The sequence below is a fragment of the Pantherophis guttatus genome, chromosome 2 (genome assembly GCF_059756535.1).
Source record: "Pantherophis guttatus breed Tessera chromosome 2, ASM5975653v1, whole genome shotgun sequence".
Taxonomy (NCBI): Eukaryota; Metazoa; Chordata; class Lepidosauria; order Squamata; family Colubridae; genus Pantherophis; species Pantherophis guttatus.
In genome coordinates, this window is record NC_142064.1 from 197,258,559 (window position 1) to 197,273,947 (window position 15,389).

Below are 15,389 nucleotides of genomic sequence, written 5' to 3' on the forward strand. Positions count from 1 at the left end.
ATTTAAAACACCCCAACTAAAATCAATTATAAATTAAAAATATCTAAGGGGGGGGAGGCAAGCCAGCCCAGCTTGATGAAATAAAAAAGTTTTAAGGGCAGGACGAAAAGCACAGAGATCTGGGATCCAACGTATCTCCGGGGGAGGTTGTTCCAAAGGACAGGTGCTGCCACAAAGAAGGCCCTCCCCCTGGGGGTTGCCAGCTGACATTGCCTGGCCGACAGCACCCTGAGGAGTCCCTCTCTGTGGGAGCATACTGGCCGGTGAGAGGCTATCAGTGGCAGAAGGTGGTCCCGTAAGTACCGAGGCCCTAAGCCATGGAGCGCTTTAAAGGTGGTAACCAACACCTTGAAGCGCACCCGGAAGACCACCGGGAGCCAATGCAGCTCACGCAGGAGAGGTGTCACATGGGAGCGCCCCATTGCTCCCATAATCCCCCGCGCGGTCGCATTCTGCACCAGTTGGAGCCTCCGGGTGCTCCTCAAGGGGAGCCCCATGTAGAGAGCATTACAGTAGTCCAGGCGAGAAGTGACGAGTGCCTGAGTGACCATGTGTAAGGAGTCTCGATCCAGAAAGGGACGTAACTGGCGAATCAGGCGAACCTGATAAAAAGCCCCCCTGGCCACGGCCCTCATATGCTCTTCTAAAGACAGTCGTGCGTCCAGGAGGATGCCCAAGTTGCGAGCCCTCTCCGTGGGGGCCAGTAACTCGCCCCCAATAGCCAGTGATGGCACCAGCTGGCTATATCGGGACACCGGAAGCCACAGCCACTCGGTCTTGGAAGGGTTGAGTCGGAGCCTATTTCTCCCCATCCAGACCCGCACGGCCTCCAAGCACCGGGACATCACTTCAAGGGCATCATTGGGATGGCCTGGGGTGGAGATGTACAGCTGAGTATCATCAGTGTACTGATGGAACTCCACCCCAAAACCACGGATGATCTCACCCAGCGGCTTCACATAAATGTTGAACAGGAAGGGTGAGAGGACCGACCCCTGTGGCACCCCACAAACAAGGCACCTCGGGGTCAACCACTGCCCTCCTGCCAACACCAACTGCGATGGGTCAGAGAGATAGGAGAGAACCACCATAAAACGGTGCCCCCCACCCCCAACCCCTCCAACCGGCGCAGCATGATACCATGGTCTATGGTATCAAAAGCCACTGAGAGATCTACCAGGACTAGGCTAGAGGAACAACCCCTATCCCGAGCCCCCCAGAGATCATCCACCAATGCAACCAATGCCATTTCCGTGTTGTGCCCAGGCCTGAAGCCAGAGTGGATCTAGATAGACAGCTTCATCCAGGTACCATGGAAGCTGTCGCGCCACCACACTCTCAACAACCTTCGCCACAAAGCAAAGGTTGGAGACTGGACGGTAGTTAGCCAAAATAGCTTTTTTTATCATGCAGATACTGCACAAATTCCTCAGCCTGACCCTGAAAGGGATCCTCCCGCGCTCCCAGATGGAGAAGGGAGTGGGTCACCCTAAACTGGGCGGCTGGGCAGTTATCTGCATGTGATATGTAACCAGTCCCAGCTCCAGTTAATGTTCCCTCCGCCATCCTGGGTAGCTCAACCCTCTGCACTCAGCACTCCAAGCAAGCAAGAAGAAAAGAGAGAGAGTGCTGACTTTCTCTCAGCCTGGCTAAGCCAAGCCCGTATGGATACAAATAAAAGCCAGGATCCAACTGTGCAGCTGTGATGCAGAGCTTTATTGCCACTACAAGCCCAGACCCAGCTCACACCGAGTCAAAGTGTTCTTTAAAGTCAGTGCTGAGAGCTTCTGGCTCTCAGCGCCTTTTAACGCCACCTCCCCAGCAAGCCACCATCCGGCGCCCGAAGGCCCTTCCCCTCACAGCTGACCGGTGGTGGTTCAAATGGGTCGCCTGGTGCAGCTTTCCGCTGTCACCTGGGAGGCCCACTGGGATCACCGCCTTGCTGCTGCTTGGACGCCGCAAGGATCACTGCCTTGCCGCTGCCTGAATGCCTTTCCGGGATCGCCTTGCCATTCCTCCCATCTCCGTCAGCTTCTGCTGCTGCTCTGCTCACTCACCCCCAGGTGTGTGTCGAGCCCTGGACTGGGGCTCGACACGGTTGTCTACAACAACAAATACTTGCTATTTGTTTCCCAACCAGGGAGGGGCTGGCTAGCATCTACGAATCCTCCCCCTAAGAGCCAGCTTATTGCTGGCTCTCCTCTCCCCTCTACGCATACGTACAATTGGGATGGGCCCCATCTGTTCCTCCCCTTCTCTCAGCTCAGGCCCTGAAGACAGCCGTCTGTCCACCTGGGAGTGGACAGAAGGCACCAGATCTGTCCTTGCCTCTGATTCTGCTTCATCATCAGAGCCTTCAAAGGCTCCAAAGCTGGCTTAGACTTCTCCTCCCCCTCATCTGACTCTGTTGGCATCTGGCGGGCCACAACAAAAGGAACTAGATAATCTGTTTTATCTAAGTCCCTCAGAAGGTGCTAGGCCATCACCCTTTCCACAACCTTCACCAAAAAGGGGAGGTTGGAAACTGGATGGAAGTTGTCCAGGCTGGTGGGTCAAACTATTCCCAGGTAACCAGACAAGACCTCTTCCCAGCATACCATATGGATTTGCTCCACGCATGAGATCCAACTCATAATGAATTTAAGCAACTTTGTCTAACAGATGTTGAACATATTCCACTCTGCAGCCCTGAAGATGATCATCTGAGCACCTCTGTCCCAGGAGGAACTGGGTGAGCCAGTACAGGGCTGACAGGTGACACATAAGGGTGGAGAAATAATTTTGTTTCACCAGTCTAACTGTTATGAGATAGACCTTAATAGTAGCTCTAAATCATGTCTAATGGGAGTCATTCTCCAGCAACACTCTTAACATCTCTTAACCTTTTCAAAACCTTCTTTTGTGACCATAGGAAGTGATGGGTCAAGAGAGCTGCAGGGGAATGATCCTATCCAAGGCCTTGAACTCTTAGGTTCCAGGGTGTTACTAAGGACCATGCAGCAAAACTTCCAGGATATCCCCCAGTTCCCTTTGGAACCCAATATGAGAGAAATCTGATATAATATTTTTAAAAACATGACATAAAGTGAATAAATCCAATCTGAGTTGAATTGACTTTAATTATATTCTGTTTATAAAGAGGAAGCAATCCCCAAAGATCTTTTTGAGGGTACCAGGATCATTATAACTAAAAGAAGCAGGGTTTGGGAAGAACACAAAACTCCTAATCCTCAATGCTGTGGCACATCAAAGAATAAATCTATTCTGGTTTTTCAGTGAATTTTTGCATATGTTTCTGTATTGGTGGGTTTTGCAATTTGTTATATTTGTGTTTCTAAACTCAGCCTTGCTATTGATACAAGTTGGGTATGACTATGTAAACAGATAACTGCAATTAGATTTACAGGCACCTTTGCAGCCGGTCCACACGCATGCCATTCCCATACAATTCTGCTTCTTGCTTGGCCTTCTCACTGTAGCACTGCAGGAAGGTGTGCTTGTTCCTGTGTAGATAGTCCACCAGGTCTCCATTGCGACAATATTCGGTTATGATGTAGATGGGACCTGTACAGAAGGCCATTTTCAGGAAGTCAGAGAATACCTTTTGTTCATAAACTAATGATGGACTTGCTGAAGTTTCAAGTCTTTAAAAGCATTCATTTGGGGTATTGAGGTAATTGAGCGCTCCACTAAACTTCAAGGCTACCATTTCCAAACAAAAGCTCATCTAGAATATTTCTTCTTTGAATACTAGATTTTTTGCATGATGGAACATTTTACTTAGCGAAGCATGTATTTTGGGGGAATCTCACAGGTGTAGTGAATATAGTCCAGGTTAAAATAATATTACGGTACTTAAATGTGGGAAGTAGACTTCCAGCTCTTTTTCTGTATGTCTGTATCTGAGAAAGAGATTAGTCTTTTTTTTTTAAAGTGTTTAAATGTCTCTACATGCTTTTGTAGAAGCTTGTAAACATACCCTTATATTTCTCAGATGTACTGTATGTCCAATTTTCTTTTATTAAAAATCAATAATGCTACGTCAAAGATCATTTGGAGTATCATTACTATTGCCAAGTATCGAATAATACAATGGATTGATACTTTGAGGATATCTGATGGCCAAATTACCCTCTCCTTACGCAGATGGATCAATTCATATGCTTATTGGTTGGTATTCTTCTATAAGTAGTGGAACAGAAGACACAAAACTCATTTTCCCAATGAAGAGACACAAAAGAGTTTTGCATATAAACACACACACTTGTATGTGTGTGTGTGTGTGTGTGTATCTATATATCTGAATCCATATCTATATTTCTGTTGATCTATATGATCAAATAAACATTGATTGTATCTGCAATCAGATTACAATAAAATAGTGATTGTAAACAAATGATCAAGCACATATTGATTGCACAGAGATTTGTGCTGCTGTCTCTTGGAGCATTTATATCACACATCTGCCATCTACTGACTATTCCACTACAAAGCAAGAACTTTTAACTGGATGAACATGTGAACCAGCTCCTGGTACCCTGTTTCCTGCACTGACTCTCTACTGCTTTCATTATTTGGATTAAGTAATGTTTCTTTTTTCTTTAAGAGTTGCAAATACCTGCACAAATTACACAGCATAGCATACCTTCCCTAACACTGGAACCTGTTCAAAACCAGGAAAGTAGGCAGGACATGCAAGTTATAATTTTTAAAAACTGTAATGTGATTTTAAACATTTCAGCAGGTGGCAGGAACCCTTTTATTTTGATAAAAATAAATATATTCCAGTGTAGCTATATCAGATGATGGTCGTGTTATTTACAAACCCGGCTATTTTCATAATCTTAAAAGCATAATTGAAAGACAGCTAGCAATTTTGATGCAATGCATATAGAGAAGAGGACTTTTTCAGAACTAATCTCCATTAACATTTGAATTTATTTAGTGATCAGGACAGTCTCTATAGTATTAAAAGCAAATAGCAAATAAAGTTGTGTGTATAATGGATTCAATAAAACTAGCAGGGCTTTCATTATACATCAAAGGTGGTTCCATTCAAGGCACACGCTACGTGGCCTTGGCTGATCTTGAAAAGCTAAACATAGTTAACTGTCATCAGTAATTGGATGGAAGACCACCTGGGAAATCCGGGGCTGTGTATGAAATGGAGATTTTTTTAAAAAAAGTCCTGGAAAGGCAAGACAAACTATTAGTGCAAAATTCTAACTAGACTTCTCTGTGTAAATCAGCAGAAGTTGAACTTACATTCTAATGAAGAAATTGAAATATGTGTGGTTTGGAAAGAGGTAAATGCTAGTGTTTCTTATTTCCATTGGATGGAAATTGGGAGGGTGATAAAAGGCAGGCTATGTCCTTTTCAGAAAACAGCTATACAGGAATAGCTCATTAACTTATGAAAACATGAACACGTTCATCTATTTGCCAAACTCCATGCCAAATTAAAAGACAGCAATTCCAGTAAGTGGAAGAAAATGGCAAGGGGAGAGAGAGAGAGAGAGAGAGAGAGAGAGAGAGAGAGAGAGAGAGAGAGAGAGAGAGAGAGAGAGAGAGAGAGAGAGAGAGAGAGAGAAAGAGAGAGAGAGAGAGAGAGAGAGAAAGAGAGAGAAAGAGAGAGAAAGAGAGAGAAAGAGAGAGAAAGAGAGAGAGAGACATCTGGGTTGAAGAGATTAAAATGAAAACGGTACCTCCTTTGGTGCAAGCACCAAGTAAGTTCACAATGTTCAAGTGAGGCCCAAGGTGGCTCATGATCTTCAGTTCTGACATCAGAGCCTGCTTTTCACTGCTTCGGGCTGTGGCTGTAAGGTGGATGAATACAGTAGTGAAATATGGATACTTTTTAAAATGCAATCCACACTGGGCGTATACAAGAAAGAAGATCGGGACAATCTTGTTGGGTACTCAACCAGATTAATCATGTAAGCTATTATTTAGATAACATTATACATTATATGGACACCGTTATGTATGCCATGGGATTGGTACCAAAGATAATTGAATGGGAAGGTAGATAAACAATGAATATGACAACATATTGTTAAACGGCCTAAAGGAGAAAGCCAGGCATGGAAGACGGCATGATTATTTGTATTTCCCTGTGCTGGGAGGAAGAAGAAACAGTCGAAACTCACACTTGAGCATTTTCACAGCAACTCTCATGGTGGACTGGGAATGGCTGAGGCTGTGAGCAATTGCTTCCACCACACGGCCAAAGGCTCCAGAGCCCAATGTACGTCCTGCAGCAAGCAGAAGATCAAATAGCTATGCAATTTTTGCTTCCTATAAAACAGCTGAGAATAGTAAGATTGCAGCAGTCAAAAATTCAATAAAATACATCGTCTTCTCTAACTACAAACAGCTATGATGGGGAGGGCTTGACAGAATTGTTGTTTGGACTGTCCTTAATATGAAAATTTGGGCAGAAAGAGCTACGCCACAGGGAATGACTTAGGGGTGGACCAGGGCTGGCCTCTCCCTGACTGATCAGGTAAAGAGTGTGATCCCAATTAGCAGAGTATGCTAAATGTGACCACTAGAGGCAGAGTAATTACAAATTTTGAGCTTCACATTCTCAGACGATTTGTTTGTCAATGTATTAAATTTCTAGGTCACCTCACTTCAGATTACTCTCTGGACAGCTTCACGGAATTTAAAGAAACACCAATACTAATACTCTTCCTTCATTACTATACTCTTAACTGTCAAGGCCACTGTGATGATATTCATGAAATACAATTTAACAACTACATTGCATTCAGAGTACCAAAATGTATATTGTTTATACAAGCTTGCTGATTATTTTTCTAAGCCCACAATGTAGGGGCTTTTCTCCTCTGGCATTAACATGGTTGATGTCTCCTTGGCAACCTCTTTTTTTCCTTCCTGACTCAGCCTTCCTCTTATTCCCAGCCCAGTTCATGTTTATGAAGCACCTCACCACATAGATACACAAATGTGAATTACTGGGTTTTCCTATAATATTAAGTAATACATATTATATTACAATTTGAATATAGTTATTCCTGTAACCCATCTTTCAACATCCTTTAAAAGTCTCTGAAAAATATGCTGCAGATCAAAGGATGAGGCTTCACAGTCTAAGAGCCATCTAGTAAGAAACGAGATTCAGACCTGGAATTCTGAATGCAACCTTCCCCAACTTTATACAGATGAACTCTCATCCTCCCAACTGTCATGGAGAATGTCAAAGTTGGGGTTGAATGAAGAGGCAGAACTCGGCTCAGTGACTACAGCTCTTTATTTTAAAGCTGATACAGCAAAACTTTCCTGGTTGTCCAACAGCTCCCTCTTTTAAAGGGAGCTGTCCAGCAACCTGGCCACTTAGGTTGCTCTGATTTCCCGCTTCTCGATGTGCACCAATGATTTTAAACTATAGCCATTTCCCGCCTGGGAAGTGGACCTGAGTGAAACCTTTGCCCAAGGCTTCACTGCCTATTTACATATTTAACATCCCTCCCATCTGGAAAAGACATTATCCAATCAGTGAGGTTCAACTGATGTAGTCATGCAGGTAGGCAGGGCATTGGTGGGTGTGACCTGTGCAGCTCAGTTGGAACAGCGGCGGCAGCCTGGGCAGTCTGTGGCTGCTTTGGACTCAGCCAATGGAAACATCTGGAAATTCTTCTGGAGCTTGGCTGACTCCGCCAGAGTCGACTGCTGCAGAACACTTTGCTGGATTCTTGGTTCCTCAGGTGGGTGTACGCATTGCCTATCCGGGTGTGAGTCTAATGTGTGTGGATCCTCAAGTTGTAGGTCGACTTCTAAGGGTGTTTTGGTTGTTGTTTGGGTAGGATTCCCTTCTGGTTGCCTAAGGACAGAGTTCCTTATTTGGAGGCATCTAGTTGATCTATGTGTCTCCTCCATATTTTCCATTCTTCTAGCTCCACTTGGTAAGAGAGGGGACTGATAATCATGATTATTTTGGCAGAGACCCAGGAAGGACTCCTGGCATAGTTATGGGCATATACTAAGTCCCCTATGCTAAATGATCAGTGCTGGCTGGTCGAATCGGTGGGTACCTCAGCATTGTAATTGGGGTGTAGTCTGTCTGGTTGTGATCTTAGTTTGTGACCCATTAGTAATTCTGCTGGGCTCCGATTTGTGCTGGCGCTAGGTGTTATGTGCTATACTAGGAGAAACTTGTCTATTTTAGCCTGCCAGTCTCCAGGGCCCGTTTTAGCTAGTGCTTCTTTGGTTGACCACACCATTCTTTCTGCTTGACCATTGCTCAACAGATGGACTAGGGCATGTTGGATTCCATGCTCTGCTAGGAATATCTCAAATTGATTTGCTGTGAATTGGGCCCCATTGTTAGAGACCAGGACGCCTGATAGTCCATGGGTGAAAAGAAGTCTCTGTAATACCTTGATGACTGATTCAGCCATTGTTGTGGTCATAAGTATTACCTCAACCCATTTTGAATATGCGCCTACAACTATTAGAAATGTTGACCCTGGACCGGTCCCATGAAATCAATGTGCACTCATGACCAGGGTGCTGTGGGGGTTTCCCATTCCCTCGTGGGTGCTGTGGGTGCTGCTGGTCTGGATTCCTGGCATGGAGTACAAGTAGCGACCCATTCTGTTATCTTCCTATCCATATTTGGCCATCAAACATAGCTCCTGGCTAGTGCTTTCATTCTGACAATGCCAGGATGCCCCACGTGTAGTGCCTCTAGCACTTGTTTCCTTAGTTTATAGAGTACAACCACTTGATCCCCCCACAACAGGCAACCCTTTTGGGCCGACAATTCATGTTGTCATGCTAGGAATGGTTTAAAATCATCCCCCACTGGCCCCTCAGGCCACCCCCTCCACCCCCAATTCAGAACTTGTGACAGAGTTTTGTCTTTTGCTGAATGTCCCACTATCTTGGCCGATGTGACATGGCCAGATGCAAAATCCTCAATGAGAAGTATGGGTGCAACAGGGACAGGATTCTCTACAAAGTCTGGGAGTGGGCAGTGGCTGAGGGCGTCGGCGTGATGAATGTCTTTGCTTGGCTGGTGTATTAGCTGCTAATTATATGCTGTCATGAAAATTGTCCATCTCGTCATTCTTGGGGATAAAACGTTTGGTGTGGGGTGGTCCCCCATGAGATTGCCAAGAAGTGGTTTGTGATCTGTAATTATTTCAAAGTCCCTCCCATATAAGTATTCATGGAACTGCTTGACCCCTGCCACTACAGCCAGTGCCTCCTTGTCCAGTTGGCTGTAGTTTTGTTCCATTGCTGATAGTGTTTTTTGAGTAAAATGCAATTGGGGCCTTGGTCCCATTTGGAATCTGGTGGCTGATGATAGCCCCAACGCCAAATGGGGAGGCATCGCAGGTTAAGATGAGGGGCAGAGTCTCATTATATCAGATGACAATAGTTTCTTAACAGCAGAGAAGGCAGAGGCTTCTTTCCATCCCTAGGTACATTCCGCCTTCTTGTCTAGCAATCGGTGTAGCAGCTCAGCTACAGTTGCCTTCTGTGGCAGAAAAATACTATAAAAGTTTAACAGTCCTAGAAATACCTGGAGTTCTGTCTGATTCTTTGGGGTGGGGGCTTTCTGTATGGCTTTGACTTTGCTTTTGGTTGGGTGTATTCCCAAACCGTCAATTAAATATCCCAGAAATTCAGCTTGTGGCACAACTATCTGGAATTTTTCTTTTTTAACTTTAAGTCCGGCTTCTTGAAACTGACTCAGGACTCTCTTTAGTTGGTGGATGAGCGCTTGTTTGTTGTCCAAGGACACAAGGATATCTTCGCCCCCGGAATGCCCTATACTTTATACTTTGAAAGAGTCCTGGTGCCACACTTACACTAAATTGCAGCCAGCGACATTTAAATGCCCCTCTATGTGTTACAATAGTTTGCACTTCTGCAGTGGCATTGTCAACCGGCACCTGCTGATAGACTTGGGCTAAATCTAGTTTTGCAAAAGTTTTGCCCTTCCCTAAAGAATGCAATAAGTGAACGATGGGCACAGGGAAGGCATTCTGTTGTAATGCCTTATTGATCATGCATTTATAGTCCATGCATATGCAGATTGAGCCATCTGGTTTGATTGGTGTGACAATTGGGATCTCCCAGTTAGCATGATCAACTGGCTCCAGAACCCCTGGGCAATTCGTTTGTCTAATTAACTGTCTATTTTGGGCCGGAGAGCAAAAGGGACCCTCCAAGGTTTTATTCGGATGGGGTGAGGTTGGGGTCTAAGTTGAAAGAGATGGGTTTCCGCATGTACTTGCCCAAACTCATGTTGAAGATGTCTGTGAATTCTTTTGTCAGCTCCTTGATGGCATTGATGATCCTAAACCCAGAGAGTTGAACCACTCCAGCTCAAGCAGGCTTGGCAGGTCGTCATTCACCACCAGTTGCAATGGTCTGAAAAAATTTTTGAATTTGACTTGGAAGGATCCATTCCCTATGACAGGGATGTGGTTCCCTTGATAGTCCTTTAAAAGTATTTTCTGAGGCGTTAATCGTTTCTGTCAGCTCCAGAACCGCCGCCTTTATGGTTTTCCAGGACACAATGGTCATGTTTGACCCCATGTCCACTTCCATGTCACAGGGGGACCCCTCAATGAGAATCGTGAAATGGATCTTCTTTGAGTGGTGTGCATTAGAATGCCATTGATTGTTTGGTGTGTTTCTCTTGCTTCTGCGACTCAATTTTCTCTTCTCTTGGGCTCTGGAAACTGCACTTTTCAGAATCCCATTTGGGATGTAGGCTGCCCTGCAGGCTGCCACTGGCGGTACAAGGCAGGCTGGTTGATACGGTAAACCCTTGTTATGTGCCCCTTCCGCTTACATCTTTTGGAAATTGGTGTCTTGGAATCAGCAGCCCGCTCTGGGATGATTGCCCCCACATCAGGCACAAAACAGTGATCTGTCTCCTGGTTCTGGGATTTCCTTCTTTCTTTTGAATCGTAGGTAATGGATTTCATTGTCCTTATCTGTTGAGTCTTCGGGCTCAATGCTGTCTTGATGCATGGTAGCTGCTCCTTGCAGAGGCTGTGTATTCCATGTTTTTTGGATTGTCGGTGCTGACTTATTGGAGGCTTCAGTTGCTCTTGCTTCCTTGAGCGCTGTTTTAAACATGAGATTAGGCTTCGCTAGTGTAGATTGATGTCTCTCAATCTCAGAACAAGTCTATCTGCCATCACTTCCTCTATATTGCTGAATTTGTAACACGCTGCGATTTTTCGTAGGGCAGCAACATGTTGGTTAATCATCTTACCTTCTTCTTGATTCCTGTGGTAAAATTCGTGTTTGTTCACCATCATTGCCAGTACAGGTGCATAATATGCTCGGAGCATTTCCTGGAGTGTTGTCCATGATACCATCTGCACATCGGCTGGTTCTGCTAGTGCTTGAGCCATATCGAGAACTTCGGGTCCGCAGTAACTTAGGAAAAGCACTCTCTTCCTATTATCTGACAGACCCACTAGATCATTTGCTTCCAGGAAGCAATTAAATCGGAGCATATATGTTTTCCAAGTTTCCTTCGTTGGGTTGAATGGAGCTGGTGGGGCGTGCATGGTCATCTTGGAGGCTGATGCAGAGTCACAACTTGCTGTGATGATAGCCAATGCTAGGTGGATGCCCGGCTCAGTCCAACTCCTTTGTCTTTTGTTCTCTTCATATCCCACCTTTGTCTCCAGTGTTAAAATTGGGGTTGGATGAAGAGGCAGGACTCAGCTCAGTGACTACAACTCTTTATTTTAAAGCCGGTACAGCAAAACTTTCCTGGTTGTTCAACAGCTCCCTCTTTTATTATTTTTTTAAAAATAATATTTATTAAATTTTCCAACATTTAAAACACAAAACACAGATTTACACTCATTACAGCTTTTCCATATCGGTAACAATATCCTTCGTAACAATCATATCTACATAAGTTTTATTTCTATACCTCACTATCCTATATTATACCATTGTTTAGATTATAATAATACCTACTCACAGTCATATTATCATCAATATTATATTTTTCTTGTAGATTTTATATATTATATTTTTTACAATTTATACCTTACGTTTTACGCTTATTCTCAAGCCAGGTATACTATCTATTTCAAATTTGGTAGTACTCGGTTTCTTCTCTTTCCTTCATTTCCATAGACAGTCTATCCATTTCTGAACATTCATTAATCATTTGATCTGGAGGAGTATCAGCCTGTTTTCAATTCTGTGCGAAGACTATTCTGCTTGCCGTTAATATATGTAACATTATGTACTGTAGTTTTTTACCCATTTTCCCATCAAAAATACCCAAAAGAAATTGTTCTGGCTTCAATTCTATCCCCTGTTCAATTATCTCTTCCAACCATTTTCTTATCTTATACCAATATTTTCTAGCCTTGGGGCAGGTCCACCACATGTGGTAGAACATTCCCTGCTTGTAGCCACATCTCCAGCACTCAGGTGATTGATTTAAGAACATTTTGTCCAATCTGGCTGGTGGCAGATGCCACTGATATAACATTTTATAGAGGTTCTCCTTATAAGCAGCTTGTCAGCTTTGGAAGCCATATTAGGCCGGAAGCTTCCATGCTGCCACCTTCTCCTGTATGGGATTTAGTAGAGGGGTTGTCTGTAGACATAATAGTATTCTTTCTGTTGGTCAAGGTCAGGGCGATCCTGCATCTGGAGAAGGAGTGGTCGGAGTGATGTCTCGAGATGGGATGGTGGTTGATTGGAGCATGTGATTGACTGAGGAGTGAGGGGATGGTTTTGGGGATTTTGATTTACTGAGGGAAAACCTGGACCTCTCAGATTTGGGTTTCCCCAGAAGTACCAGTTTACCTATTCTAGTAAATAGAACTTTGAAAAATTCTTGCTTCAGAGTCTTTACTTGGAGTGGGGGTTTTTCTGGAACACTGACACAGCTGACATCGTTAGTTTATAGTTTTTCTCCCATAATTTATCCCAATGGTCTAATTCAATATTATGTCTGAAATTTCTAGCCCAACTTATCGGCTCCTTCACATTTTCTTCTTCCATTTTAAATCTTAATAAGAAATTGTATATTTTAGTAATCCTTTTTTCCCGTCCCTAATAATATTTTGTCAAGTTCCAATTGTTCTCCATAGATGCTGTATTGTTCTCGATCTTTTTTATACTTTGTTCTAATTTGCAGATACGGCCACCAATCAATTTTTATTCCTTGTTTTTAGATCCTGATCTGACTTTAAATTTCCTTGTTCATCCAATAATTCCAATACCTCACCACATTTATTGTCTATTATGTTTGGATAAATTATTGCCTCCATTGTTGATTTCCAAATTGGAACTTTCATGTAATTGTTTTTCCTAATTTTATCCCAAATATTTATCTAAGCATTTCGCACTAGATGTCTCTGGAAGTATGTATGAGTTTTGTTTATCCCTTCCCACAGGAATGTGTGCCATCCCAGTTGGAGATCATGGCCCTCTAGCGTTAATACCCTTTTGTTGTTTAATTGGATTCAATCTTTAAGCCACGTCGCTGCCACCGCTTGATAGTATAATTGCCAATCAGGGAGGCCAAAACCTCCTTTTTTTTCTAGAATCCTGTAAAAGTTTAAGTTTTATTCAGGCTTTTTTCCCCATATCAAATACATTTACCTATTATTTTATTTAATTGTTCAAAGAAGGTTTTCCCTAGTCTTATTGGTATTGTTTGGAAGAGATATAACAATTTGGGTAATACATTCATTTTTACTGTGGCGATTCTGCCAATTAGCGATATTTGTAATTTTGCCCAATTATCTAAATCTTTTTGTATCTGTTGTACTAATTTATCGTAATTATCCTCTTTTAGCGAGGAACATTTTGCCATCAACCAAATTCCCAAATACTTCACTTTTTTAACAATTTGGCCCCCAATTTCTCTTCCAATTCCTTATTTTGCCTTTTTGTAAGATTCTTAGTTAGTATTTTAGTTTTTTCTGTATTTATTTTGAGCCCTGTCACTTTACCGAATTCTTCAATTTCCTGCACTAATATGGTTCCCGTCTCCAAAGGATCTTCTATAATGAAAGCCAGATCATCTGCAAAAGCTTGTACTTTGTATTCTTCCTGTTTGATTTTCAGTCCTTTTATTGTTTGGTTTTGCCTAATTTGTATCAGTAGTATTTCCAATGATAGTATAAATAGAAGAGGGGATTTGGGACATCCCTGTTTTACCCCTTTAGTTATACTAATATCCTCCATTGCTTCCCCATTTATTATTATTTTCACCGAATCATTCCTGTAATTTTTTCCCCCAAAATTCATAATTTTTAATTGATTAATAAGAAAGTTTCAATTTAAATTATCAAAGGCCTTTTGGTTTATAAACATTAATGCCACTTGCTTTTCAGGATGAGCCTCATAATATTCTAATGTGTTCATAATGATCTGTGTATTATTTCTTATATGTGTCTATTGGGCAAAAATCCATTTTGATCAGAATAAATAATTTCATTTAATATTTTTTTGGCCCTTTCGGCCATTATTGTCACAAATATTTTATAGTTAACATTAAGTATGAGATTGGTCCCCCTTTTAGCACTCTCCAATTCATGGTCCCCCTCCCTCTCTTTTTTACTCTTCCCTTCCATTTCATAATTAGCGGATTATGGTCCACTTATGTATTTGGTGTTATCTCTACCTCCGCTATATTTTTACTTAATTCCAAATCCATCCATACCATGTCTATCCTGGACCATGAATCATGTAGGTTAGAGAAAAAGGTATACTGTCTTTTTTGTGGATTTAATTCTCTCCAAATATCCTTTAAATTCAGCTCTTGCAGCATATCCAAAAATGTAGTTGGTAGTGTTTTTCTCTTCTTCCTTTTATTTTTTTCCCCCAGATGTGTAATCTTTTTTGGGATCTGCCACCGCATTGAAATCATCTAATAAGCAAATATTTTCCAGTTCTAATTCTACTATTTTCCCATGCAGTTTGTGATAATATACCCTTTGTTTAGTGTTTAGTGCATAGATAACTGCCAATGGGGTTCATTTTTGTCTTATTATTTCAATTAATAGTGTTCTCCCTTCATCGTCTGCGTAATTTGTCTCGGTTGTAGCCAATCCTTTATGTATACTGCTACACCCCTCTCTCTTTTTTTTTTAATGCAAGAGCCAAATAGAGTTTCCCTAATTTGGGGGCTTCTAAAATGTTACCTTGTTGTCTTTTAATATGGACTTCTTGTAAACATGTAATGTCCATATTTTGTTTTTGGAGTTTGGAAAGTACTTGTTTTCTTTTAGCCGGAGAATTTAAACCGTTTATATTGATTGAGATTAATTTAATTTCTTCCATATTATTGTTTGTTAATAGTCCTTGTTCCTTTCCTTGCTTTTATCTCCCGTTGCGTCCTTGTCCTTATCTAA

General features: G+C 42.5%; 1 protein-coding gene across 1 annotated transcript in view; it reads right to left on the reverse strand.

Moving 5' to 3' along the window:
* PDGFRB (platelet derived growth factor receptor beta) overlaps nucleotides 1-15,389 on the reverse strand; it is a 95,789-nt gene that overhangs the window by 18,411 nt on the left and 61,989 nt on the right. Inside the window, exons 13-15 of the mRNA XM_060688520.2 lie at nucleotides 6,150-6,254; nucleotides 5,706-5,816; nucleotides 3,411-3,564 (exon numbers count right to left, since the gene is read on the reverse strand). Coding sequence (XP_060544503.2) covers nucleotides 3,411-3,564; nucleotides 5,706-5,816; nucleotides 6,150-6,254 — 370 coding nt within the window. The remainder of the gene's footprint in view (nucleotides 1-3,410; nucleotides 3,565-5,705; nucleotides 5,817-6,149; nucleotides 6,255-15,389) is intronic.